Source organism: Cutaneotrichosporon cavernicola (assembly GCF_030864355.1).
Source record: "Cutaneotrichosporon cavernicola HIS019 DNA, chromosome: 4".
NCBI classification, from domain to species: domain Eukaryota; kingdom Fungi; phylum Basidiomycota; class Tremellomycetes; order Trichosporonales; family Trichosporonaceae; genus Cutaneotrichosporon; species Cutaneotrichosporon cavernicola.
In genome coordinates, this window is record NC_083396.1 from 88622 (window position 1) to 115636 (window position 27015).

General features: G+C 57.1%; 10 protein-coding genes across 10 annotated transcripts; 6 read left to right on the forward strand and 4 right to left on the reverse strand.

Moving 5' to 3' along the window:
- Positions 1-99: 99 nt before the first annotated feature.
- ARL3 (uncharacterized protein) lies at positions 100-1120 on the forward strand (the record flags this gene model as incomplete). The annotated part of the gene is made up of 8 exons (XM_060599831.1): positions 100-180; positions 212-223; positions 263-347; positions 453-617; positions 718-813; positions 859-961; positions 994-1053; positions 1099-1120. 8 exons carry the CDS (start codon positions 100-102, stop codon positions 1118-1120), a joined length of 624 nt encoding a protein of 207 aa, XP_060456486.1.
- Positions 1121-9737: 8617 nt separating this feature from the next.
- On the forward strand, positions 9738-10219 carry velB (uncharacterized protein; the record flags this gene model as incomplete). The annotated part of the gene is made up of 3 exons (XM_060599832.1): positions 9738-9907; positions 9953-10030; positions 10084-10219. The coding sequence occupies 3 exons, from the start codon at positions 9738-9740 to the stop codon at positions 10217-10219; spliced, it is 384 nt and encodes a 127-aa protein (XP_060456487.1).
- Positions 10220-12069: 1850 nt separating this feature from the next.
- Positions 12070-13809, forward strand: ubp10 (uncharacterized protein; the record flags this gene model as incomplete). The annotated part of the gene is made up of 4 exons (XM_060599834.1): positions 12070-12297; positions 12357-13143; positions 13175-13471; positions 13508-13809. The coding sequence occupies 4 exons, from the start codon at positions 12070-12072 to the stop codon at positions 13807-13809; spliced, it is 1614 nt and encodes a 537-aa protein (XP_060456488.1).
- A 216-nt stretch (positions 13810-14025) lies between these two features.
- On the reverse strand, positions 14026-16217 carry ABD1 (uncharacterized protein; the record flags this gene model as incomplete). Its single annotated transcript, XM_060599835.1, has 3 exons — positions 14026-14060; positions 14104-14441; positions 14560-16217. 3 exons carry the CDS (start codon positions 16215-16217, stop codon positions 14026-14028), a joined length of 2031 nt encoding a protein of 676 aa, XP_060456489.1.
- A 504-nt stretch (positions 16218-16721) lies between these two features.
- On the forward strand, positions 16722-18784 carry PFS2 (uncharacterized protein; the record flags this gene model as incomplete). Its single annotated transcript, XM_060599836.1, has 3 exons — positions 16722-16961; positions 16994-17062; positions 17093-18784. 3 exons carry the CDS (start codon positions 16722-16724, stop codon positions 18782-18784), a joined length of 2001 nt encoding a protein of 666 aa, XP_060456490.1.
- Positions 18785-18860: 76 nt separating this feature from the next.
- Positions 18861-19310, reverse strand: CcaverHIS019_0400460 (uncharacterized protein; the record flags this gene model as incomplete). The annotated part of the gene is made up of 2 exons (XM_060599837.1): positions 18861-18965; positions 19044-19310. 2 exons carry the CDS (start codon positions 19308-19310, stop codon positions 18861-18863), a joined length of 372 nt encoding a protein of 123 aa, XP_060456491.1.
- A 295-nt stretch (positions 19311-19605) lies between these two features.
- Positions 19606-20219, forward strand: RPS20 (uncharacterized protein; the record flags this gene model as incomplete). The annotated part of the gene is made up of 3 exons (XM_060599838.1): positions 19606-19659; positions 19770-19915; positions 20066-20219. 3 exons carry the CDS (start codon positions 19606-19608, stop codon positions 20217-20219), a joined length of 354 nt encoding a protein of 117 aa, XP_060456492.1.
- A 175-nt stretch (positions 20220-20394) lies between these two features.
- On the reverse strand, positions 20395-21803 carry CcaverHIS019_0400480 (uncharacterized protein; the record flags this gene model as incomplete). Its single annotated transcript, XM_060599839.1, has 2 exons — positions 20395-21543; positions 21576-21803. 2 exons carry the CDS (start codon positions 21801-21803, stop codon positions 20395-20397), a joined length of 1377 nt encoding a protein of 458 aa, XP_060456493.1.
- Positions 21804-23500: 1697 nt separating this feature from the next.
- ADA2 (uncharacterized protein) lies at positions 23501-25474 on the forward strand (the record flags this gene model as incomplete). Its single annotated transcript, XM_060599840.1, has 5 exons — positions 23501-23561; positions 23604-23639; positions 23676-23812; positions 23851-24663; positions 24698-25474. The coding sequence occupies 5 exons, from the start codon at positions 23501-23503 to the stop codon at positions 25472-25474; spliced, it is 1824 nt and encodes a 607-aa protein (XP_060456494.1).
- A 128-nt stretch (positions 25475-25602) lies between these two features.
- Positions 25603-26530, reverse strand: CcaverHIS019_0400500 (uncharacterized protein; the record flags this gene model as incomplete). The annotated part of the gene is made up of 5 exons (XM_060599841.1): positions 25603-25684; positions 25799-25902; positions 26120-26172; positions 26427-26447; positions 26482-26530. 5 exons carry the CDS (start codon positions 26528-26530, stop codon positions 25603-25605), a joined length of 309 nt encoding a protein of 102 aa, XP_060456495.1.
- Between the last annotated feature and the right edge of the window lie 485 nt (positions 26531-27015).

Sequence of the window (27015 nt, forward strand, 5' to 3'; positions counted from 1 at the left end):
CAAAGTGCTTCTTGACAACATGACCTGGCAAGTGGACTGGATTGCCATCAGAGATGGAATCCATGGTTTCCATGACTCCATCTCTCTCCGTCCAACATCATGTACCACCTCTTCAAAGGCCTGCATACATACCTCACACGCAAGGATGAGTACTCGGTCGTCATCATTGGGCTAGACAACGTGCGTGTCAAGCCGACGTGACTGACAGCAGGCGGGCAAGACGGTGCGAGCCCAAGGTCCATCTCGACAGAACTGACATCAGACGATGCTCGAACAGATCAAGACCCTATACAACCCCACGCCCGGCATGCCGCCAGATAAGATTGGTCCGACAGTCGGACAGAACAGTGGGTCTAAGCAGCGCGTCCTCCACATGACAGCCGTGCTGTCACCGTAGAGCCAGCCCTCCTGCCGACTAACGGACGCTACGCCCTCGACGCCACTAACCCAAGTCGGCAAGATCTCGCTCCCCTCAACGACGATGCACTTTTTTGATCTCGGCGGGCAGCGTGACATCCGCTCCATCTGGCCGCGATACTACGACGAGTGCCATGCCGTCGTTTTCGTCCTCGATGCCAGCGACCAAGCGCGCCTAAGCGAGACGTGGGAGGTATTTGGTGAGTCGCAAGCAGTAGCAATGACAGTGTGCGCATGGCGCGTATCTCGGAACAACCTGTCATTCCGGCGCAATCCAAGACGCCAGACAGCTGACTCCAGACGAGGTCCTAAACTCTCCACGCCTACTCAACCTCCCCCTCCTCCTCCTTGCCAACAAGCAGGACAAGGACACGTCCCTCACCGTCGCCGAAGTCCGTGAATCTTTTGATGCATGGCAACGCGCGCGTCCTGAACGTGCAGCCGTCCCCGACAGCCCGCTCTCGGCTACAATCGAGCTTCCAGACGAGGACAAGGCTCAACGCATGGCCAGCCTCGATGTACTCGGCGGATCGGCACTGGAAGGGTATGTACATTGCGGGGGAGAGCTGACGGCAGTACGGGTGTGCGTGAGGCGATTGATTGGCTGTACATCCGCGTGCAAAACTCGCGGCAGGTGTGAGTGGCGCTCAGGCCAGTTTGGGGGGAAGAGGTTGACGACAGCGACGACGATGGCAGATTCTAGCTGGCTCAGGAAGCATAGGGATTTGTTAACCTCGTTAGACCCCGACATGTTCGCCCAACAGTGGGCCGCTCGCACGCTATCATCACGAGAGATCATGTTGTACAGGGATGGATGGACTGCGCCTTGCTGCGTTCCGAGAGACTCGTCTTCTTCTTCGCGGGATCACTTACTCATCGTAGTCGGGGCTTGGAAGTCAGAGCAACTGAAGAGCTTGAGGACGGCACCAAGCGCCGCCGGTCGAGCACTCTCCGGTCGTCCTCTCCTTATCTCTTTCTCCCCCCGTTAGGCTCTCAGGATGCAGATCTGTATCGAGTTCCGCCACTCCTACCTTGCCAGGGACTGAGCCGCTGTTGTTGAATTGACTCGTAGGCGGCGTGCGTGCTCCAGCTGACGGTCGTAGTTATCGCCTCCTGCACTCCCTCCATAGCCCTCTACCTGCCCTTCAGGAGCCACCACATTCACGCATACCCCTCTTTGATTGTCACAGGTTAGTACATGTAGGACATACCGTTCAATGGCTGATGCTCGACGTTTGAATTCTCAGGAGATTGTACCCCGTCGATTCCACTAAACGATCAAGCGCAAAGCTGGTTTTGTGCGACAGTGTGGAATCAGGAAGAGTTGGACGTACGCCCGAGGCAATCGCTGTTCGCCCCCACAACAACGGTGGCGTTCTTCGAATGTCACAGATAAGCACACGCCTAAAAGGACCAAGAGGAGTGATTCTTCAGAGGTGTTGAGTTACAGCTGTATGCTTCATGAATGTGATGGCTGTAGTCGACGTCGAGATCTTGCCCCTAGTAGCAGAATCTGCCAGGTCGTCGCTTACAATTAGTTCCAATTACGTCTTGATTAAGAACGCCAACAAGGCGCATCTAACTGACTAGTACCCCATCTCCTTCGGTATCGGAAAGAGGAACAAACCACCTCATTGCCCGTCAGCAGTCCGCTCCGTAAAAGGTCTTCCAGAAGTATACGCCTGCCACACTCACCTTGATCTGATAGCGACGTAACAATTTTTGTCGCCTTCTTGCTCTATCGATCTCTCGCTAAAGACCCGATCCGGCACCTACGACGTGACCTGTGAGGAAAGACTAAAGAGCCGAATGAGGAAAGGCCGCAGACCCCGGTGTCCAAACGCCGACCCGTCGCGGCCCAAACTATTGCTGTTGGAGAGCCCCGAGTTATGGGACAAAAATGCTGTCCCATCCTGTAATGGCACGCCACAGTGTAAAATGAGTGATGTGGCCAAGCAATTTTCAAGGACTGGTGGCGATCCATGACGCCGCTCCTTGGTCGCACTGCTATACGAGGTGAGTGAGGCTAGATGTGAACTGGTGACAAAGTAGCTCCACTCTTCCCTCCTCAGAATGAGTGTCTGTGATCAGCGAAGCTTCCTACTTTTGTGGCGCCACACTCAGAAGATGGCCTCAAACGTCTCCGCCCACAGCAGAAGCGGTCCTGGTATATTTTGAGGGCGATATGAAATGCCCGTTCACGGCTATTTCTTGCACCCTTTGTATCGTCACCGGCCATGTGACCCTCTCAAGCTGACGGCGCTCGCCGCCTGTCATATTGCACTAAACATGTAGACCTCGGCGGTCTACTCCGACAACGCAGTGCCAAGACATTCAAAACTTACTGTGCAACAGTCTCCACTCCGATCTGGACGGAGGTTCAACCTCACAGGTGGAGCTCCCATCAGACCCTTCGATCAATGTGCTGAACGTGAAACGGGGCGAACTTTTGAACCGAAGGGGATATATGAATGAAGCCTGTAAAGCCACAACAACGTTTCAGTGATCGGCGGACGATCGTAATGATCCTTACGATCCTTGGCCTTGAGCCTCACAACGTAAAACTTATCACAACCCAATAACCTGAACAACCCAACAACCTCCTGCTCTGCCACACACTGTACACAAAGTGTCACATGTAGCAGTGTGACAAGCAGTAACTGTCCCACCGACCCCTACACAATATTTTCTGGCCTGACGACAACGGGACTCTATGCCGGCAGACTGTGCCATACAACCACGTAATCGCTTGCGGAATACGAGTGATTCCGTACGTTTCCGCTTGCCGAGATTGTGCCCGGTAAGCTAGTTAGCCTCACGCATCATGGACTCCGGCGGTTAGGTTCAGTTCCAGCTGCACACAGGATCCTTCGGCCACGGAGTTCAGAGAGAAGCCGAGGTGCACTGGTTAACATGTGACACCATTTCATTGTACTGCAGCACGGGCAGCACTCTCCCCCACTTGTTGTCAGGCGGAGTCAGGGCGCCTCTCCGTCCCATCCCCCACCCCTCTCGTAACCACCCACATTCATTTGTCACGTGAGATTCTTGGGTCTCCTCTCTGTCTGTATCCATGTCAGTTATGAGCGCAATGCCTTTGGTCGCCACCAAAGTTCACACTTCATGGTGTGACACGCTCGAGGTACCTACAGGAACACGATAAGTATGCAAGCATTATCCCGGGCATGGCTCTGGACCAAATGCCCTGCCTGTCATGCTACATGTGGCAACCAGTTGCCTGACCCGGCACGGTACCTTGAACCGTCGTTGTGTTCGTGTTAATGATGTTGGCCGCTGAGTCTGTCCGCCTGAGCGCTGAGGAATGCAATTGCGGCCATGGTCGTTTGGTCCAAGCCATGGAACGAGGGCGATCATCTTGACGCGTGCTTGGCTTGCTTGAGCCGAATGCGCAACCCTTGTTCCTATCCCGTCGCCCGAGATGGAGACCGATGCACAGCTACTGTAGCATACAGATCCACTCGAGCCATCTCCGAGATGGAGAAACAGCTTGTCCAGGCATGTGGCGACGATCGGTTGGAATGCACCCCATCTTCTGTAGACGCCTTGACTTTTGAGGGGCAAGAAGCTTGCAGTAAGCCTCTTAAGAATCTTACATGTACTCCCCCGCCGAGGGTAGACGTAACTCGGCCTGCGGCTGAAACACTCGCCGGGATCGTCAGTCACATGTGAATGGCTGCACGTGCGCCCGCCACATACCCACTTCCAGCGGTGCGGCATTGCAAAAGTGAGCGGCAGCGTTGAGCCCTGCTTCCACCTGTTTCGAGTTGCCGTCACCAACAGTGACAGAACCTGTGCCCTCCTCCCACGGCCCCAGCCGATCGTCTCGCGACCGTTTGGTAAACCCGGATGATGTACAGGTACCGGCGGCCGTACAGACCTGACGGCCAGACGGCATGAGTGGAGCTGCTCCCTGACCCGTATAGCCTCAACAGGCCAATGGAGACGAGTCGTGTTTGGGGCATCGTTATTTCAAAGTCGCCTGTCGCTGCGTGGTCAGCTTGCTACTGTTGAAAGAATGGCAAGGTCGTACTTAGGGTAACTTGATCCTGCCGATCAGACATGCAAACTCTAGAATTATCCGTTCCACGATTCTGGATTTCACGTTCAAAACAACCAATTTACAAACCCCGATTACCATCTTTATATTAGAATGATTCTACACAAAGGTTAGGTTGACTTGTTCCCACTATTTATTATACCCATCTCATTCTTGCCAACAACAACTCTCCCTTTGCGTACTTGAGTGAAGCGTTACTTTTGATCCTTCCCCCTACCCCCCACCTACCTTTCCTAACCCCCACCTCGGTCATACGCCCCTTTAACCGTCGAAGAGCTATACGACATCTAGGTGCCCCACGCTCCGACCTCACCATCTGACCCCTTTGAGCGCTGTAATGTGTAAGTCTGTCTTGGTCACACACACGAGACAAAGATACAAGGATTTAAAGACCGCCTTGCTCACCACATTCCGTTCTCGCCTTTAAACCCTTCTTCCTTGTTCCCGGGTTGCCCTCTCTCGTTAGCTCATGAGCTCATTAGGACAATCATCGACTAGCCTCTCCACGCTCTGCGCCACTCTACCCACCAGCGGCCACCAGTGCCTCGGCGTCTCCACGTCGTTCTCAAGCCGAGTATCCACAGTCTCATCTCAACGACACCCGAGTTACCAGAGGCGTTACTCTCGCCAGCACCTTCCTCCGCTTGGCTGTTAACAAACGAGTGACGACGAACCTGGTCCGCTTTGGTTGTCAAGTCTGCATACTGTACAACTTACCATTGTCCGGCTGTTGCCCTTAATCAATAGGCCAGCCGCGGAGGATTCTTAGGACCACGACATACACCTACCTACCTCTCCCCGGATCCATACGGCGCCACTTGTACCTCATTCTGCCACCCCGTCACCAGGGCACTCTTGTACCTGTAGTCCCGGTGACCGCGCTAGTGGACCGTCCACACCCAATCTAAGCGTAGAAGATCGTCTGATCTGACAACCGCGCCGGGGCCACAGACTTGCTCGATACCGTTGTCGACCAGTCAAGCTCATTCAGAGGTATCAACCGCATCGTATCCACCGCATCGCCCCGCACTTGGTGTACCGCATTTACCGACCTCTGGACCGAGCAGCGCGGGAGCACGGGAACCGGACGCTGTGCCTCGTGCGCCAAAAGGATTAGCGTCGCGTCCTCTGATCCACTGGTTGCTTCGGTTACCAGCGCACCCAAGTACCAGTACAAGTCCAGGTCACACTCTCATTCACCGGCGTCTTTTGTGACGCCATTGTCGGGCAGGACCAAATACCGTCACGGCCCAAAGGTCATCGGGTCTCCACCCTGGGGCGTCTGCAGGAAACCTCGAAACCCCAGCCCTCAAGGTCTCTGACAGCACTCCGACACAACAACGTCACTCACCGCACCCAAGCCAAGGGCTTTGAAGAAACAAACTCTTCACTCCAGACACCGTACCGCCTGACCCTCGTCGCACGTGCAACACAGGGTTCTTCCGTGCTTGGAATCTTCAACGCAACCGTCAAACTTTGGGTGAGTTACTCGTTCCTAGCCAGCCAGGCAGACTTCTGCGCCCTGGTGCCCGTTGGCAGCGCTGTTTCAGCAAATATGGTGCCATTCCTCCCTTCAACCACCTCCGTCCCTCACGCCCCATCTCCAGCCACGCCTGAAGGTTATGTTGATGGCGGGCTTGCGTCAGCACGCCCCCGATCAGTGCTACCCAATGGGTGACCTCATTCCTGCTCTCGGGACGCAATGCCTGCAAAACTCATATGCTTGGCTGACTACGTCTCCTGAGTCTGAATGCCCGAGGCTCCTCCTGACCCCTTCATCTTCACCTTGTGGTCCGAAGTTTCAAAGACGACATGCTGCCCCACACTAGTGTGCACCCGTGCTGTGCCGTGGCCCTTGGGTTCTGCGACTCCTGACTGTGCGACGAGAGGTAGGGTGAGGCAAGGGAGGACGCTGCTTAAGGTTTGAGAACCTGTCAACTGGCTACTTAATTTAGGATGGCGAGGGTTCCCCTCCATCCTGCATGGTCTTTAGGGGTTCAGGTTACTCAAGAGAAGCTTGTTCCACTCTGGTCCCGCTGGAGTAGGTAGTCCTCCCGGCCCGGCAGCCGGCAGACTAAAGAAGTGTTACGCACTCCTTTTAGACGGCGGAAGGAGACCGCTCGCTCTATGGCAAATGGCCATTATGGCCATTACGCCCTGCGCGTCTGGAGGTGCAAGCACAGTGACACGGGCCGTGAGGAGCGGTAACGTCAACCTCGGACTGCTCGGCTATTGCTCTTGTGCGAAACAGCGAGATTGAGAGTATCAAACGTGTGATCTACACGGCTGTTTGATGAACTGGTCGATCCTTGGATTCCAGACCGGTTCTGCTCCTCGCGCATGCCCCGGGGGTGCATTGCTCCCGAGCCTCGGCAACGGGTCTTCCGACAAGCCGAGGGCTGGGGTGGTGAGGGGAGAAGAGGCAGGTCGGGTTGGAGAGCCTTTGGTCATGTATGAGGGGGAGACGGTATCGGCATTCGGTCAGAGGGATTGAAGGTGAAACTTGACGGCATCGAACTTGACCGCTGTCATGTGTGTGTGTGTGGCATGCGCCATCATGTAGGCCAACCTGAGGCCAGAGACGGCACAAGAGCTGAGCCTCACGGCTTACCGAGTCTACTACAGGGGCTGATGAGGCTCCTGGGGCCCCTGGGACTCCTGGGGCCTTAGGGTACTTTAGGTCAAAGAAGGGAGGAGGAGGAGGTGGAGGAGGAGAAGGAGAACGAGTAAAAAGAGTTACAGTGCCACCTTTTTGAAGAGTGCCTGGATGTTTGAATCACGTCAACGCTCATCACTTTCAGGGATCATAAATGATAACCCCTGAGTTTGGACAACCAAGATTAACCATCCCTGGTTTTGGTCTTGGTTGATGCCTCCTCAGTAACCGCCCAAGGTCTACAGTCCAAAGTTCATGTGGTCTTTGATCATTACCACAGCTTGTGGACCTTATGGACCTTCTGGAGACGCGCGCAACTCTTACTTCTCAGCCTCCCCATGCTCACGCTCCATCCTCTTCTCGACGTCCACGCACCCACACATCTTGAAACCTCTCGCTCCCTCTGTCTCCGCTCCTTTTGTCTCTCTCTCTCTCATTCTCCCTCTCCTATCGTCAGTGAAGCTGGCTCTTCGCGCTGGCTAGCCATCCGCATGACCGACACCCCCTGCTCTCTGCCGGCAACCCTCGGTACCCTGCCTTTCATCCTTGGTTCCGACCCTGGCCCACTTCTTACCGACAAGTTCTGAGCGACGCTGCTGCTCTTTGCACGATTCCAATCCATGTCCGAGTTCGGAGCTGCTGCCTATTCCTTTACGACGGATCCCACCTATCCATGACTTGTACCCTACCTCCCCTCTACCCGAAATCCCTCCTATTCGCTCGTGGTATGCTGACCTTTGCCTCGACGTCGGTCTCTCCGCTTTGCCACTTCGCAGACCCAACACAACCTTAACTGTCTGATCTGTTCCTTGTTCGTCGCCTCTTCATTTCAGCATTCAACTCTTCATCACACAATTTCTGAAACGACCACCAACCATAACCGCGGAGCGGCCCGGGCATCCAGCCCGCCGGCCCTCACCTGACGCACCTTACCATAACCGTCACCCTCATGTCGGCCAGTCGCTCCTCGCCGTCACGCTCCCTAGGCGACGAGGAGCAGCAACCAGAACATTCACCTCCATCATCAGCCGCAACAGAGCGTTCAAACACGACCGCCACCCGGATCCCTACGCATCGGTCATCGCCATCTGTTAGAGGCGGCTTTGCTCAGTGGACGACTTCTTCGTCACAGGCACAACCATCGGAAGCACGACCTCCCAGGTCAAAAACCAGGCCCCAAATGAGTAGAGATGCGACAGGGACAACAGCGGCCACTGTCAGCACCGAAGATTCTGCAGGCTCAAGCGATGACGATAGCGACGAGCTCGATGATGACGACTACAGGCAGGAGCGCGGAATGTCCACTTCCAGCGTTGCAATACCGCCTGACCAACAACTGTCACTCAGCGAGCTGTACGTAACAACTTACTGTTATGCATCGGAAGCCTCGCTGAAACATTACAGTGCTTATGTGCTTGAGGTCATCCAACAGCCCCAGCGTGCACGAGCCTGCGGATTTGGAGATAAGGTGAGTTGGTGTGGTTATTTCCCGACAACAGTGGCTGACTTGTGCCCAGGACAGGCGACCTTTGTCACCGCCCCCAATCATCCAACTGCGTGTCTTTGACAAGTTGGGGAACGCAATCAAACCACAGTGCGTCACTACCCTCCTTTTCTTGGACCAAACCCCGCTTCGGTCAAGGACATCCTTACTGACGTGGCCAGTGCTATCGATGTGCACAGGTTCATCCTCATGGTTGACTTGTGGAACGGGGATCGGACTCAGCAGCGGTCCATCGTTATGCACCCCGGCGCACGACCAGACCAATATGCGTTGTTTACCCATGCGGCATCTCGTGCTGCGTCGACCCATCGGTATGACCTGGCCCCTTCGGCGTTCAACCGAACATACAATCGCTCCATGACAGGCTCTGCAGCCTGCAGCTATGGTTGGCAACACTACGGTAAGTCTGAAGCATGGTCAGCCGAGTCTGTCTTATATGGCGTATGTTGTTGGACCTAACGCATTTCGACCCAGGCCGCCCGTCATCATCACCTTCCCCATCATTTCCGTCCCAACCACTCCCACCCTACCCATCAGCACCAGGCTCCGTCCCATGGCTACCACCTGGACATCCTGACAACCAGGGTGCGCCTCCAGCTTGGACCGACGCGTACACGCTCCCGCCGGAAGAGTATGATCAATACCGGTCACCACCACCGCCTCGCCGACGACCAATAACAGGCGAGATGCGGCCGCCGCCCATGCATGATCCACAACCCTGGGGCCCAGACTTGGCGACAACCGGGCCAGAATATAGAGGTGAACGCCATGTTTCCAGTTGGTCGGCCTATCGTCCAGCTACGAGCTCTGCCGACGGCGACTGGGGACGAGACCATGTCTACCCTGAGCCTCGGCCGCACACTCCTGGGTTTCCAGAGTGGGACAGAATGAACACCGGACCATCAGAAAACCGCCCATGGTCATCGACGGTCAGCGACCCCCAGTCCCGAGGATGGTCGTCTCATGGTCCCCTGTACACTCATGCCCCTTCTCCTGTGATTCAGCAATCTTCTCTACCGCTCGCAGCATCGCCAGCGTCCACTACTGCACAATTATATCCGGAATCAGCCTATCCAGAGCGCATGTCCACTACCTCGCATTACTCGCGCGTCCTGGTTGGCTCGATGGGAGCCGTCTGTCAAAGGCTCAAAGATCTGAATGGCGACCCCGGATTATTTTTCTTTGCCCATGATCTTGGTATCCGCACGGAGGGGACGTTTTCTTTGCGATTTACTCTGGTCGACCTGACGTCGTAAGTATCATCGACGATATGGTTAGTGCCATCTGACATCAGCAGTCTCGCTAAAGCCGAGGTCCTCAAGGACGAGTCGACAGAGATTCTCGCGAGAATATTCAGTGACGCATTTACTGTCTAGTAAGTGTATTTTTCTTCTTTTCTGTCGTCGTTCTCCCCACTGACGCTACAAGCTCGGCTAAACGGTTCCCTGGCGTCCTCCCCACCACCGAGTTGACACAGTGCTTTGCAGACCAGAGCGTCCGACTGCCTACTCGCCAGAAGCGTGTGATTTCCGCTATGGGCTCGTCCTCGAAGCGAAAGAAGTGACATTGTTCTCCTCATCAATATACCCATCTTCCCCAGCTTGCCACACGCATGTATCATCGGCTACTAGCCATCATTGCATCAACATCAAGGACAATCAACCTGTTATCCAGTGGGCCCCATTGTACAATGGCACTGGACTGGACGGAAAACCCGATCCTGCCACATTGCATGTAACCCCGTTACTGTACCATCTGTCTAGTGTGCCAACTGTATCGGGGCGTTCGAGGGCGGAATGGTGTGGTGTGGTGCGTTGCGACGTGGCGCTGGGTGTGGAATTGCATGTACTCGGGTCCCCCGATGGCAATGAATCCAAAGCGAAGCGCTTTGTGGTAATGATCCAAAGTGGCCAAGTGGGGCCAGGCACTAAGAGGTCGCCAGGTGATTGTAAAACGGGCTGCGTACTCTTGCGATTCTACCGCCGGGAATGAAAATCAATCAGGCACGGACCGTCGATCACCATCCAACGTCATCTCACTCATTGCAGTTGATCCCCAAGGAATGCATCAAACTGCAGTTCAAACTCGGCGGCTACGAGTGAGAAAGATGAGTAGCAATTCCCCAGGCAAATACGTATATAATGAGATAGAGGAAGGCAAGTACGCGCGGGATAGTCGGCGTTTGGCCGCGTCCTCCTTGCCTGATGGGCCGCGTGTCAGCTGCTTCACCAGTCCCAAACCGGGACAATCTGAGGGCCGGACATCACGAGGCTCGAAGTTTCGCTGGACTCGCTCTCCAGTTAGCAAGCTGGCAAAGGCGTGTGGCGTCATTTCACCGCCAGAACGTGACTTGGTTCCCGTGGCTTCCCATCCCTTGTTTCCCAACATACCCTTGACGTGCGCCGCGCTTCTTATCCCTTGTCTCCCAACATACCTTGACGTGCGCCGCGCCGAGCGTGGCTTGGCACGGCCCGCGGAAGGAGGTATTCCCAAGAAAGCTCTGGAATAGCGTTTTGCCACTTGTGGTACGGGGGACACATCTCGCTATATCCCCCGAAGCTTCAAGGTGGATAACAAAGGCCAGGCCCCGTGGCCAAGAGGCACGGGGTCCGGAGGCGTACCCTACCGGGAACATTAGCTTCTTTATCTAATGGATGGCAGGGGGAGGAGGGCAGACGGGAGCCCAACGTTAATGGACGGGTAGATGACGTACTCCAGCACCAGGTCGTCATGCTGGATACCGGATGCGGCGCACATTTGAGCTCAGTACACAATCCTCTCTCCTCATGAACGCGCCCAATATCTGGGGATGGTGAACACCCGGGATGGGAAACAGATAATTTCGCGGCGGCCCAGAGACCTTAAAATGCCTGCCATGACTGGGGGATGTTTGAGTGGAGACGGCACACCCATCCACCACAACCGCATGAGGAGCCCAGTCAACCAGAGCCATCGGCGACACCAAAGCGGAAGTATTGCCTCCCAACTGAACACCCACAGCTGTCTTAGTCTAGTTCTCACTCACTCGTACTCTCACTCTGACCAGAACGCTTCGCAACAGAACAGATACAGATTTCATGCCAACTCTGTCACCATGCTTATGGTTGTCCATGACGCACACCTCGGGATCAAATCCACGTGTATTTGGCTCCGAACATTCCTTGCCCACACCCTTCCATCACTCTAACTTGAGGTCGAACTCGAACTCTCCTCCCATCTTCATTCAACCCATCATCCTTCTCAAACCCCGCCGCCGTCCACAACATCATAGATAGTATACACTCCACAAACGCGCGTACATTGAGCAAGCGTTGATATACTTTACTCCCCCTGCACTGCGCGAGCTCGCCGATCTAGATCTGCTCCACCTGCTTCTGCTTTACAACATCTTCCCTCCTTCCTCGGCAATTCTTAATGTCCACACCATCGCCTCCTGCCGCCAAGCGGCCCAGGCTCGACGCCGACACACCTGTGTCCTTGAGCTCACCCGCTCGTGACGGGCTCTCATTTACCTCCGCACCACCGACGGGGAACGGCGCACAAAAGGAGAACGGAGCTGCGTACGACAGCAGCGATGACGAGGAGGAGGAGTTGCAGCCAGAGAAGGAGGACTTGTCGCATCGTGACATGTACCTCGACACTGTGAGTGATTCTACCCTTATCTACCCTTACAGGATCCCTTAGGGCATCCTTGACACCAGGTTTCCCGCTCCAAGCTCGACTTTGACTTTGAACGACTTTGCTCCAAGTCGCTCTCGAACATCAATGTGTACGCGTGCCTCGTATGCGGAAAGTACTTCCAGGGGCGCGGACGAGGGTCGTGGGCGTATAGACATGCGGTCGGCGAGAACCATCGCGTATGGCTCAACCTGGCGACGGAAAAGTTCTATGTCCTACCCGAGGGATACGAAGTGACGGACCCGTCCCTCAACGACGTCCTCTCCGTGCTCAACCCACGGTACAAGGCCGAAGGGTTGCGCGGGCTGAGTGACTTGCGCGAGCCATCATACACTCTAGCCAACACATCATACATTCCCGGCTACATCGGTCTGAACAATATCAAGAAGAACGACTACCTCAACGTCATCGTCCAACTTCTTCTGCATGTGCCGCCCGTCCGTGACTTCCTCCTCAACCCAACCACTCCACAGCTGCAGGAGAAGGCACGCCCAACGGAGCTCGTGTCTCGCCTCGCAACGCTCTGCCGCCGCCTCTGGAACCCGCGCCTCTTCAAGGCTCAAGTATCCCCACACGAGTTCTTCCAAGAGGTCACAAAGCGCAGTGCAGGCAAGTTCCGCACGACCGAGCAGGGAGACCCCGTCGAATTCCTCGGGTGGCTCGTCAACACGCTCCACCGCGATCTTGGGGGCACCAAAAAGCGTAATTCGAGCATCATTTACACCACGTTCCAGGGGCGCGTGCAGATCGAGACGCAACAGGTCATCGTCCACAAGGACTATGCGCGCCCCGTGTTCGACCTGTCTCGAGGTGAGCACAACGCAGACAGCGCTGACGACAGAAATCCAGACCGTGTCCTCCCCTTTCCTCTTCCTGGCGCTTGATCTCCCGCCCACACCGCTGTTCCAGGATGACAACACGAGGAAGATTATCCCGCAGGTTCCATTGTCCACGATCCTCGCCAAGTTTGACGGCTTGACGACGCAGGAGTTCGGGCCCACGCTCAAACGCCATCACCTCACGGCCCTACCGCCTTACCTTATCCTCCACATCAAGCGCTTCACCAAGAACAACTTCGTCGAAGAGAAGAACCCGACGATTGTCAACTTCCCGATGCGCGGCGTCGAGATGGGGCCTTGTGAGCTGACCGTACAGCAGAAACAGCTGACACCAGATGTCGACCCCAAACCTTCCGATCCCATCCATCTTGTGTACGATCTTCTGTCCAATGTCACGCTCGACACGACCGTCGCGTCGACAACAGCGGGACAGGCGTCCGGCAAGCGCGACCCCGCCGATGAGGGCGTGACGACGTGGAAGATTCACCAGCGATGTGGGCGTGGTGGCGGCGACCACGAGAAGTGGTTCGAGATGCAGGACCTGCGCGTCGACGAGGTCCGCAGCGAGATGGTCTTCCTTGGTGAGACTGTTATCCAGGTGTGGGAGAGGCGGGACCTGTCAACACCCAAGGCTTGAGCGTGCTCGCCAACGATACCCGCTCAGCATCCTAGGCTACCCCGCATCCTCCCATATCACCGGCGCCCTCAAGGTGTACACATAATTCGCATGCAATGACAGTTACACTCGGCGCAAGCACCGCTCGTCGTACATGGGATAAGGTATCGTAAAATGGTATGGGGCCGGCGGCCTGGTTGTATGACAGTCGAAATCGAACGAATGCGCGAGGCGCCGCTAGCGCTTCTCAAACGCGAAGGCCATGTACAAGTCTGCTGTCAGCAAGTCCACTTCGGCCACCAAGTCTAGACTCACTCGCCGCCTCCCACTGGTCCGCGTCCATCGCACTCTCGCCATTCTCATTGATGACGCCCATCTTGCCAAGCAACGGGCCGAACTCGCGACTACTCTGCTCCTCTTGAAGGATGTCATTGAATGTTTTCTGGTAGACGAGCTCAAGGCCGTACTCGCCAGCAAGCGCGACAAAGTTGTCCCAGTCCACAATGTACTCGGGCACGTCCTCGACCGCGTCCTGGAGATAGAATCGGTACTCGCGTCCATATATGCCTTGGTGGTGGCGTTCAGCAAATGTGATCTGGCAGCACGAGTTTCCAAAGGAGAGCTCGTCGTCGGGCTGTTCATCGAGGCGGGAGCTGGGGTCAGCAATGTGCCTAGGGACGCGTATGAAAGGCACAGGGTGAGGGATGGGGATTGACCCTATTAGGCCGAAGCGGTCTCACCCGTCACGACTTCACAGTCGCAGACACTCACAGTAGCAGCGCCGAGTTTGGAATCGTCCCGATGAATAACCCGCCGGGTTTGAGGTATCTTGTGACATTGTCCATCATCATGCGTGCCTTTTCGGGGGTCTCGAACGCATAGTGCATGCAGAACTGCATGCTGACGTTGTCGTATAGGTCGCGCATGGTATACTGCGGCGGCAGTGCCTCGTGAATCGGGTTAGTGTAGCAGTCGTGCGCGGAAAAAAATGCCTCGAATCGATTCCCGCGCATGGTCTGCCAACGCTCGCGGGCCTGGTTGATCGATGTCTCGGCAATATCCATGCCGACGTATAGGGCAATGCGCGCTTGCTTCCACTTGTTCAAGTCGCCGCCCTTGCCGCACCCAATATCGAGGACTCTTGCGCCGCCGCCGCGCCGCCGCTGCGTAAACTTGCCGATAAGAACGCTCTTGATCCAATTGTTAAACTTTTTCAGTCCGATGATGGGACTGAACTCGCGTTGCTCGATGCCGACCTCTGCGCGCTGGTTGTAGTGCGATGCGATTGTCGCCACGTTGCCCCTGTAGTCTGTGCGCCGCCGCTTCGAGTCTGCATCAACCTCACCCGAGTGGCGCTTGCTGCCGGGCGCAGGGCTGCCGTTCCACCCAAAGTGCGGCCGCTCAACGTTGGATGCCGTCGAGCCGCGCCGCGAAGGGCCGGCCGAGCGCGGCCCGTCCATGTCGTCAACGCGCGGCGATGGGGCAGACCACGATGGTGCGGCCTGGCGCGCCGCTCGCCGTAGGGGGTTGTTGTGCACCGCCTGGTCGCGCAAGCGTGCAAGATCGTCCAGCGTGATGGAGCGGTACCTAGAGGGCCGATGGGGTCTGTATTCCTTCGCGGGCCGGGGAGGGCGGCCGTTGGGTCCGCCGATCGTCTCCTCCGATAGAAGGCGGACTGAACCCTCAGGCGAGCTCGAGGCAGGAGGAGGCGGCGCCGCGAAGCCCCCACTTGAACTCCGCGCAGAGGTTGGGCGCGAGAGACTGCCCCGCCCCGCCGGCGCCACACGAGGCTGGTGGAAGCTCTGTGCGCGCGGCGAGACGGAGCCAGCGCTCTGCACACTCTCGTGCCTGTGAATGAAAGGAGGCTCGGGTGGCGGCATTGACTGCGTGTCGATGGAGGACCGTCTAGAGGAAGGACCTGGAACGTAGGTATCGTATGGATGAGATGTACTGGGAGAAGAGACGAGGTGTTGAGGGATTGTGTTGGGGCTGATGTGCGGCGACCGTGTGCCTATCGTCCCTCGTGGTCCGGCCCCTGGATGAAGTGAGACACTAGGGGACGATAGCCGTGGAGAACCGGAGTGTCCCGAATGCGATGAGGTCGGGCGCAGCAGTGGCGCCGGTTCGTTGAGTAGTTTGGCAAGATGGGGGCGAGAAGAGTGTTCGTCGTCCGCAACACTGGACACGGTGTGGTCCGACCCGCGTCTGGACGTGTATATGTCCGACTCGTCGTTGAGGAGTGAGCGGAGGCCAGCACTCGCTGGCCGGATCGATGGGGACGGGAGGGGAGAACGCTCATTTTGGAACGCGGGAGGAACTGGTCCGCCTTGCTGCGACGTCGCGCTAGGCGGTGGCGTCCCCCACAGCGACGCGCGCCGGCTGACGGCCGGACTTGGGATGTCGCAGTCACGTACAGGGTCGTACACCATCACGAGAGCTGCGGGGCGGAGGGCAGGCGGAGGGCAGGCGGAGGAGGGTGGTAGTGTGGGAGTGTGGGGAGTCGATGTGGAGGCGGGGAGGGCGACTTTTGCGCGCCAAGAGTCACGAGACGCGTCGAGATTTCAAGCGGGGAGGGTAATGTGGTGGGGGGATTATACGCGATGTGCTTGTACAACAGTTAGTGCCAATGCCTGAGGCTCATGTCGTATGCGTGGTATTGTATGTGAATGTGTTGTTGTTGTGGATGGGTTGTTGAATGTGACGGACGTATAGAGTCGGAAGCTGAAAGCCTGTTGTTTGATTTTAGACAAGTGGAGTTGGACGGCGTTGAAACGAAGTTGGCACAAATTTGATCCCGGTTGATTCCAGGCACGAATTGGAGACCGAACAGACATCTACTCCAAACCAAGGTTGCATCACTTCACTCTCTCTCTCTCAAACCAAGTCATTTGCATTCTGCTTGGCTCGCCCTCTTCTCACCCGCTACATCCACAATGGCAGTAACCGTAGCGGCATCTGCGACACCAGGTGCCGGCCCGTCACGTCCCCGCGAGCCCGACTTGTGGGCTCCCCAGCGATATCTCGAGCCCAACCATCCCGACAATGAGGAGGTACTCGAACAGGCGGCGTACCAGGCTGCCGTCACGCGTCCGGCAGGCGACACGCGCAGCAACAGGAAGTACAAGCCGCGTAGGACAGTCGACTACATGGGTGGTGTTCAGAAATGGCGCATGGTGAGGCACGCGGTGGCCGGGCTGACGACCAGATGAGCAAGAAGCAGGCGATCCCTATCACGCTGCCGCCAATACATCCAAACCCGAGCGATATCATTAATGTGAGCGTTGTGTGGGCCTGCTGACTCCAGCTCCTTCCTCCAGTGGCGCACATCAACGACCCATCGACATCCATCTGCGACTACTTTGTCCACACGAGTATCAACAAGGAGCGCTCGCCAACGCGTGTGGTGCAGTGGACACCTGACGCGCGTCGGTTATTGACGGGCAATGACAAAGGGCAGTTTACGCTATGGAACGGTGCATCGTTCAACTACGAGTCCATCACGCAGGTTCACGACGACAGCATCCGTTCCATGGCGTACAGTCACAACGGCACTGCGCTCGTGTCGACAGACAAGGCCGGGACGATCAAGTACTTTACCCCCCATCTGACCAACATCCACGGGTTCCAGGGACACCGCGAGGCGTGCCACGGCATCTCGTGGAGCCCGAACGACGAGCGTTTCGTCACTGGCGGCGACGACGGCCTGGTAAAGATCTGGAACTATCGTGCTGCGTCATCTGAACGCGAGCTCTCGGGCCACGGATGGGACGTCCGCTGCGTCGACTGGCATCCGACCAAGGGTCTGGTAGTGAGCGGAAGCAAGGATATGCTCGTCAAGTTCTGGGACCCGCGCACAGGCAAGGAGCTGAGCACGCTGCATTCGCACAAGGCCGTCGTCAACGCCGCCTCGTGGAATCCCGAGGGGCACATTGTCGCCACCGCCGGAGGAGACGGGTATATTCGTCTCTTTGACATCCGCACGTTCCGCGAACTCGACGCGCTCAAGGGCGCCAAGGAGGTCAACACGCTTGCATGGCATCCGATCCACCACTCGCTCTTGGCCAGTGGCGACGCCGGTGGCTCCATTGCTTACTGGTCCCTCCTGGCGCCTGACCCAAGCAAGCCCGTCACCCTGTTAGAGGCGGCGCACGACGACGCGGTCTTCTCCCTCTCCTTCCACCCGCTCGGGCACATCCTCTGCTCAGGCTCTAAAGACTTCACCGCTCGCTTCTGGTGCCGCGCCCGTCCAGGCGGCGGCCACGAGATCGACAAGTATCACATTGGTGAGGAAGCTGCGTTCCGTGCCGAGGCAGAGGAGGCCAACAGGTCCCGCTGGCCCGACCTGCCACAGGAGAATAAAGCCCCGTCCGGTATTGGGGGTGTACCAGGCCTCCCTGGTTTCGGTGCCAAGCCCAACGTCCCTTCTGGGAACTCGACGCCGACGCGCGGTCCGTCGGGGCCACCAGGACTATCTGGGCCTCCTGGGTTGGCACGGGGCTCCGGGACGGGAACGCCCCCGCTCCCTCCGCCGGGAATGGGGCGCGGCCCTCTCCCTCCGCAGGGGCAGGCCGGCCCACAACGCCGACAGTGGGGTCGCGACGCGCCGCAGCTACCTCCAACTGGTGGGCCTGGCGCTGGAGCGGCTGGAGGACCACCTGGCGGTCGCGGTTTCGACCAGCCGCCCGCGCGGTTTGATCGTGACGGTCAGCGCGGCTTCGACCGCGACCCGAGACGCCAGGCGCATGGCCAGGGTGGGCCGGGTGGCCATCAGCAGACCCACCAGCTGGGCCACCAGCAGGGCTTCGGACAGAACGGCTACGGCCAACGGCCAGGTTTTGGTCCTGGGGGAGGGCAAGGCCGTGGAGGACCTGCTGGTGGAGGTTCTGGCGGCCCTGGTGGCCAAGGCGGACCGGGACAGGGTGGCTTCCGCGGCGGTCACGGTGGCCAGAGAGGAGGTCATGGGGGTTATCAGCAGCAGCCGTATGGGCGTCGATAGGGACAGGGGGACAGAAGCCATGCATTACAATAGTGTACAATTAGCGCGAGATCTCGTGCTCGGCGAGGAGCAGGGGTTAGCTGTGTCTGCCAGTCAAGCTCACCATATTTGGGATACCGTTCTGGATCGGGTAGATGTGCCCGCACCCGCGGCAGGTCATGTTTCCCTCCTCGACGTGCATCTGGGGTTAGCCTCATACTTCTGGCGTGCGCCCAGCTGCAGCGGCAGGAGTTGACGCCTCTACCTCTCCGCTACCCACCTCAAGAAGCACATGGTGCAGCTGCTGGATCTGCTCGTCACTCCACTCGGTCGGCATCTCGTCGGGCAGCGACGTGTCTCCAAGGCTCCGTGCCGTATCGACCAGAGCCGCCCAGTCAATCTTGGGAAGGAAACGCCTCAGAAAGTCGGGGTTGAGCTCTGCCTCCCGAACCACAAGCTCGACATCCGAGAACACGAGCGGAAAGTTATCCTTGTTACAGTTGCGCGCATGGCACGCCAGCATGTTGTGGGTGATGAGGCGGACCATTGCGAGTCTGCTTGATGGAGCGAGCGTATGAGGTAGGAGAGATTGTTGTGATAGCAGTCATCTCAAATCGAAATCTGTCCTCTCATCACGTGGAATCATTCCACGCGACACGGAATCAGATCCATGTGTCTGAATATATTTTTATCCATTTTCTCCCAAACTCCTCCTACCATCTCAAAATCGATTAGCAGTGGTTAGTGATTCTTCAACGGTTTGGTCACTTTGCCTGCACCAGCATATAATCACACTCTGGTGCTAAGTCGCCCCGTACACATCAACAACAAAATCAATCAAAATGGCCGAGAAGGACTTTGACAAGACTGGCGCCCCCGCCAGCAAGACCCACAAGGTACGTGAGCACCGCAGACGCTAGCCGATGTCTTTGGACCTCTACGCTGGCGCGCTCGACTCTGCTTGGCGGCCGCACTCGGCTTGGTCTGGTGCTAACGCTGACGACAGATTCGCATTACGCTTACCTCGCGTAACGTGAAGAACCTCGAGAAGTTCTCGGCCGACCTCATCAACCGCGCCAAGGACCGCGACCTCCGTGTCAAGGGCCCTGTTCGTCTCCCCACCAAGATCCTCAAGCACACCACCCGCAAGTCGTGAGTACCAACAGGAGCTAGGGCTCGACTTTTGGCTGGATTGTCGTGGATCCATGTGCGGCGCGTTTGGTCTTTGGCCTCCCGCACCCCTCCATGAATCGCCGCTCAGTCACCCACTCGCTTCGTTCGTAAGACACACGCTGACCCCAGGCCCTGTGGTGAGGGTTCCAAGACCTGGGACCGCTACGAGATGCGCATCCACAAGCGCCTCATCGACCTTACTTCGTCGGCCGAGGTTGTTAAGCAGATCACCTCGATCTCGCTCGAGCCCGGAGTTGAGGTTGAGGTCACCATTGCTGCTTAAGCGTGGGATCTACGATGTACCTTTGGTTATCTCGTCTTGCTGGCGAGTGGAGTAGACTGACGGTACTGACAGAGCCTCGAGAAGAACATTTCAGTGACAGTGCTTGAGACCATGTCCTTTGACGTGTAGCTCAAACCCTTCATATACCCTTGTAACAATCCATTGGAATTTAAATCTACACACCCTTCTTGAGCAGCCACTCGACGCGTGCAGCCTCGCGCAGCCCAGAGATGACTGCACCCGCAACACTCCCGCGATTCTCCATCTCGGTGTGCTCGCCAGCCCACCCAAGCTTGCCATCCCACAGCGGCCGACTCAGCTCCTTAAAGTCCATAGGCGACCGCTCGCCCTGGCTCTTGACACTAGGCGTAGTCGTGGCTCCAAGCGCAAACTCGTCATTAAGCCATTGCGTAAGTTCGACCTCCTCAGGCTTGGGTCCCTGCACCCCAAACCTCTTCTGGAGGAATTCATGGAACGCTGCGCCGACTTCCTCAGCCGGCAGCTTGAGGAGCGCAGTCGCAGGCGTCTCGGAGAGGTATGCGAGCAAGATGGGGCTAGGACCGGGAGGAAGCGTCCCCGCTCCAAAGTTGGCAACAATAAGCGTGCTCCCCTCAAGCACCTCAAGCGCGCTGCTACCCTCCGAAGGCGCCGGACCGGTGGGGAGGAACGTATACCCGCCAGTAGTGGATGCGTTGGGCCACCACGCCTCTGAATACCGTAGAAGCAACTTCTCCAGCACGCCGACATGAACGCCTTCAACGACCTCGGTATACCTCTCAGGCAACGAGGGGGAGAAGATGCCAAGCGAGCGCTTAAGCACTCCAAGTGGGATCGTGACGATTGCCGTCTTGCAGGTATACTGCTCCCCGGCCGTGACGATTACGCCTCCAGCCTCCTCCTTGATTTCGGTGACTTTGGCGTTGAGGCGTACCTGCGCTCCATTGGCCATAGCGTCATCGAGAACGCGGGCCACGAGTGCCTCGTACCCTCCATCCGGGGCTGCATCCGAACCAGAGAAGTTTGTGGCGCCCTCCCAACCCGCCCAACGGGCCGAGGCATTCTCGAGCTTAAGACCCAGAGGTACTTCGAGGGTGCGTGCGAACCCCAATGCCGTATCGCGATCCACACCCGACGTGAATAACTTGGACTCGGAATCGAAGAGGGCATCCGCGAGAGACTCTGTAGGTTCCGGGACGGGGAATGGTGTCCTTGCCGCCGCGACAGCCGAAGCGAGCGCGCCTCCCAGTGCGACGGCTGTTTCCTTTGGCAGAGCACCGTTTGGACCATAAAGACCCGGCTGGGCGGCCTTGGGAAGGTGCGCTGTCTTGCATTAGCTCAATAAAGGAGGAAACGCACCACACCCAACTCCTCGGCAATCCCACGGGCTGGATTACCCTCCTTGTACCCGTGGATCCAGGAGCATCCGATATCGATAGTGTTCGACCCATGGACCCAAGTACGCGCGCGGCCGCCGACGCGGTCGCGCGCTTCGAGGACGAGGACTTTACGGCCAGAGCGGGAGAGCTGGCGGGCTGCGACGGCGCCGGCCCAGCCTGCGCCGATGATTATGGTGTCGAATGTCATGGTGGTGGGGCAAAGTGTGGAAGGAGAGTTAGAAGAGATGGGGGTCGGGTATATCTGTATATCTATTGCTTTGCTGGATGTGCTGGATGTTCTGGGCGGAGAGGATGTGTCCGGTCCGGGCCGGGTGAGTGAGTCATTGGGTGGTTTGGTGGGCCGTTGGATACCGCCAGACTCGGTGTAAACCGACCCAATCATCCGAGTGGCCATGTCACGGAACCTTGGGCGGATAGTGTATACCTTGCACTGTTTTGCCATTCTCTTTACTGTAGCTGCCTCTCTGTCGCCATAAACGTTTGACCAAACGCTCTGAACATCTGCACCTCGAGATGCCAATCTCTCGAGCTACAGAGCGGATGATTGCCCATATTCCTAGCCCAGCCCATGTTCATATGGGTCACCCGTATGATAGTGCCTTAGCCATTGCTCCCTTCCTCCGAGCTCTCATTCAGCATCTAGGTCATCGGGGTCCATGCATGCAGTTGGCAGTTACTCTGGAACCTTTCCTACTTTCCGATCGGTCAATCAAGCGCTCATTCCATCCTTGCCTGTGTCTGTGAGTCGTGACTGTTACATGACGAGGTCAAGGCTCTCAATCCAATCCAACAGTCGTTCCTCTTATCTCACGCGTCCCCAACTCTGTAATGTCACGCGTCGCGTCCCCGGCTAAACCACCACACCACTCATAGCAATCGCACCAGAAGTCGCGGGCAGCCATATTTGCAAGACAGCTGATCTTGATGAGTCATAAATGCATCTCTGTGTCATCCAACCTGTACATGAGCGTTGGTCGTACTCTATGTTGACGTTGACTGAAACAATGCGGCTAAAGCGGTTGGTGAGATTGCCACGTTGATATCGCCGCGGAGGTATGTGGAATGTCTCAATGTGACTCGACGATTGATCCAAATCAATTCCCCTGAGTTTCGTTCCTCTCTTGTTGGTATCCGGGTCATTGTCACCCACCAGCCCACCGCCACTCACCTACCCAACCCCACCCAAACCAAGCATTCCAATCTCCACCCCACACTACCACTCATCCTCCTCACCCACCACCACCCCACCACCTCCATTCTTCAACCTCTTCCACTCTCATCCTCGTATATCAAAGAGCATTCTTAAAACCCTCTCTTCTTGATCTACCCGTGCATCCAAGAATCACGCTCAAACACAAAGTGGTGGTCGTGGGGGGACGCGTCGACTGGTAGCCCATTGACGCGGTGCAACTGCGGCATTCCTGGGTTGATCTGTTCCCGTTGCCTCGTAATCATCGGCATCTAGTCTCCTCAACAACAACAACAACAACAACAAGACTCGTCTCCTCAACAACTCGTCATCAAAGCTATCAAAGGCGGCTTAGAGCGCCAAAGCGCCAACGCCGCCGACGATTGTCATTCCTCTCTTCTCACCATTGTCTACTCAACCCAAATCGCCACCCACCTTGGCTGTTATTCCAACTCCGTGCCATCGTGGACACAACCTTCCTTTTGTCTCGTTGCGTAACCACCACATCCTCTATCCTTGAGTCATATTCCAACCTACTTGGTCCACGTCCTCACCTACCTCGGCGTTGATAATATCTTCCACACCACCTTACCACCACCCCACGTGACCCTGCTAGTACCGATCCCCCACGTCATTAGATGACAGGTCCAGGGCGGGGGTCGGCTCAACAACAACAACCAGACCAAGAAACTGACATGACCGTCACTCAACGCCGCGTCCGCGCGGCGGACCCAGCGGGACCAGAGGACCGCGCCAGTGAGTATTCCCTCGACAACCCCTTGCAAGTCCTAATCCCAGTCACTGAACCCGGCATCAAGTACACCTGCGACATCTGTGAGACTTGACAGTGTGTGACTGTACTGACCACAGGTGGAATCGACATTACTCACACTGTCCGTATGAAGTGCGCACATCCAGACTGCGCCGAGATCGACATATGCCCTAACTGTTTCCGTGAAGGCAAAAAGGTCCAGAAACACGAGCCCTGGCACGACTACAAAGTTATTGTGAGTGCTCCGCCTCGTAGTATCTGCGCTAACGGCAGGAGCAGCACTCGTACCCAATCTTCTGCACCGATTGGGGGGCGGACGAGGAGATGCTCCTCATCGGCGGCTGCCAGGCACACGGTCTGGGCAACTGGGCCGAAGTTGCAGACCACGTCGGCACGCGCACCAAGGAGGAATGCGAGCTCCACTACATCGAGGTCTTCCTTGGCTGCGGGAAAGGGTCAGACGTCAAGAATGACTCGGAGATGCCCCACGAGACACCCGAGGACGAACATTACAGCAGGTTCATGCCACCCATGAACCGCACGTTCAGCATTGACCCCGACGAGTTCCAGCGCCGCAAAAAGGCCAGGATAGAGGAGCTACGCAAGCCGCAGCCTTTAGCAAAAGGCACCGCCAAGACGCTCACGTCTGCGCCGACGAACCACGAGGTCGGAGGCTTCATGCCTGGCCGTCTTGAGTTTGAATACGAGCTCGAGAATGACGCCGAACTCGCCATTAAGGATCTCGAGTTCGGCCTGGTGCTCGAGTACGGTGGCGCCGACCAGCCGATGGCCAAGGTCACACGCCCCGTCGAGGAGGAAGGAGGAGAGGACGAGGGAGAGGACGAGGAGGAGGAAGAAGAAGATGTCAAGCCAAAGATCGAGGAAGGCGAGGGCTCGGGCAGTAGCTCCCCGGGGAAGCGCAAGCGCAGCGAAGAGGAGGACCCTGTCGAGACTGCCTTGGAGGTCGAGGACCCCGACGAGCTTGAGGTCAAGATTGCACTTCTCAACATCTACCGCTACAAGCTCGACAAGCGCGTGATGGCCAAGGACCTCATCTTCGACCGTTCATTGACCCAGCACAAGAAGGTGAGCTAGAGTTGAATGGCGTGGCTGACCCCAGCTTACCGCTCTCGAGCGCAAGCGGCCAAAGGAGGAGAAGGAGCTGATCGGCCGCTACAAGCCTCTCGCCAAGCTGCAGACGGCAGAGGACTTCGAAGTCTTTGTCGAGGGGATTATGCACGAGCACCAACTGCGCCGCAGAATCACTGAACTGCAAGAGTACCGGCGCGTCGGCATCACTATGGGATACGAGGCCGAGTCCTACGATGTGGCAAAGGCCGCGCGTGCTGGCTTCCGACCTGTCGTGTCGCGCGAGCAGACCGACCCTATTCGAACCGGTGCACGCATAAATGCGGGCCAGAACCGCTACCTGCACGGAACTCCACCGCTCTCCGACTCGCGCGGCGTGAGTACGCCTCCAGCACGCCCACGCGCCCCGACCAAGCCCAAGGACCTGCGCAGCGCCGAGGGCATAGAGCTACTCACGGACGAGGAGGCGTTGGTGGCGTCGCACACGCACGTCGAGCCCAAGAAGTTCCAGGGCGTCGTGGCGGCCATGATCATCCGCAACGAGGCTCTCCAAGGCAAATTGCGTCGGCGGGAGGCTCGTAATAAGCACCACATTGACGTCAACCACGCGGCGAGGATCTGGGACTACCTCGTGATGGTGGGCAAGGTCAAGCTGGCGTATGATGCCAAGATCAAGGCGTTCGACCTCAAGCACGGCGAGAAGGGATTCCCACCGCCCCCCACCGTGTACGTTCCTGCTGGTGGCCCACCCAATCCCCTCCCCCAATCGACCATCTTCGCCAACGGTGACCGTCCCGTGATGGCGTAGACTGTAGACCTCAACATTGTCGACGACAGATACACTTTGTTTTTTTTTCCTTAGGGCGCGGCTAGGCTGCTGCGACAGCACGACACCACCATTGTACGTTGTACCCATTACTATGCATGATGTAGAGCCTATGAGCGATCGCCGAAGAGGGCCGCGCCGCGTGCGCTGAAGCGCATAAAGCCCATGCGCGCGTCCATGTCGTCGGGTGTGCTGAGGTCAGTATTGCTAGGGCCGCACGAGGTAAAGGGGCAAAAGGAGTAGCTTGCCCAAGGTATGTAACCAACTGGAACCTGCCGCAACATTGACAGCGGTCGCACTACTCACCGCTTTGCCAGTTCGCCGCGGTAGGTCACGTCCTGGAGGGGAGGGTAGGCGAGCGCAATAGCCGGAATGAAGATGAGAAGGGAAACGACGGCCTCTGCGATGATCTGGGGTTAGCGGGGAACAGAGGCATAGGTTCTGGCTGGAGAATGAGCAAGTTGGGCCGGCTATCTTAATGGTTTAGTGTATAGGAGAGACGAGAGATGGAGAGCGAAGGGATGGGAGGAGGACGTGTGGGAGGAAGACGGGGATGGCTTCAATAGAGTAGATGAGTACACGTCCCTCAACTAAGGACTCTGAGATAGAGACGTAAGCGAGACTCACGCTGTTTGGCAACGCTGCACTGGGTTGTCCGAGTGCTTTGAGCGCGCTCAAGTCTTGCGTCAGCTCAACACATGACTGGATCTGCGCCGCTCCGCCTTGGCTGTTCGCCAGTAGAGCGAGGACAGTCAATATGAGGTGGAATGGTAAAGGTGACCTTGGATAGCCAACAGCGACAGACGCGACGCCCTGTCCCGCCCTCTTGGTTTGTATCAGCCACGGCAGGGCCGGCAAGGACGCGTCAAACTCGCGCTGACTCGGCAAGTGGAGGAAGGCGATAACGATGACGCCGACGCCGACTAGCACTCACACTCATAAGCCGAGAAAGCGGCTAGTGTTAGCCATTTACAGTAGTCCTAGCTCACCATGCAGGAGAGCGATGGATGCGAGGACGACGAGTGCGTTTGCAAGCATGATCAAGTCTGATTAAGTCGAAGGTCAAGTGGAGGAATGAGGTGGAGGTTGATGTTGAGACGAGGTCTCGGTCTGGACCAAAGTTGTCTCTTAGACCGGGCGACATGATTTCCAGTCTGTACACTCGACTCAGCCATATTACTTATGGCAGCATCGGCGCTTCGCATTCCGAAGAGCTGAACCGTTGAGCGCACTTCGTTGGCCAAAGCATGCCTAACAGCTGGCAGCCTGGCGAACTGGCGAGCTGGTGGCCGTCTCTTGAGCTGGCAAAGTGGCTTACATGGCTTGCGTGGCTTGATCGAGCCCACCTGCCCTATCTATGAATGAATGAGAATCAACTTTGGCAGTCTCAACATCGCTGTTCCCGTCCTCTGTGCGCTACACTCTCTCTCCCCACAACGACTAACCTCCGCTTCCCTAGCTCTCCACCTTGTCAGCATTCCCAACTTGCCCAGCCTTCTCCTCATCCCATCCTCCCAATTTAT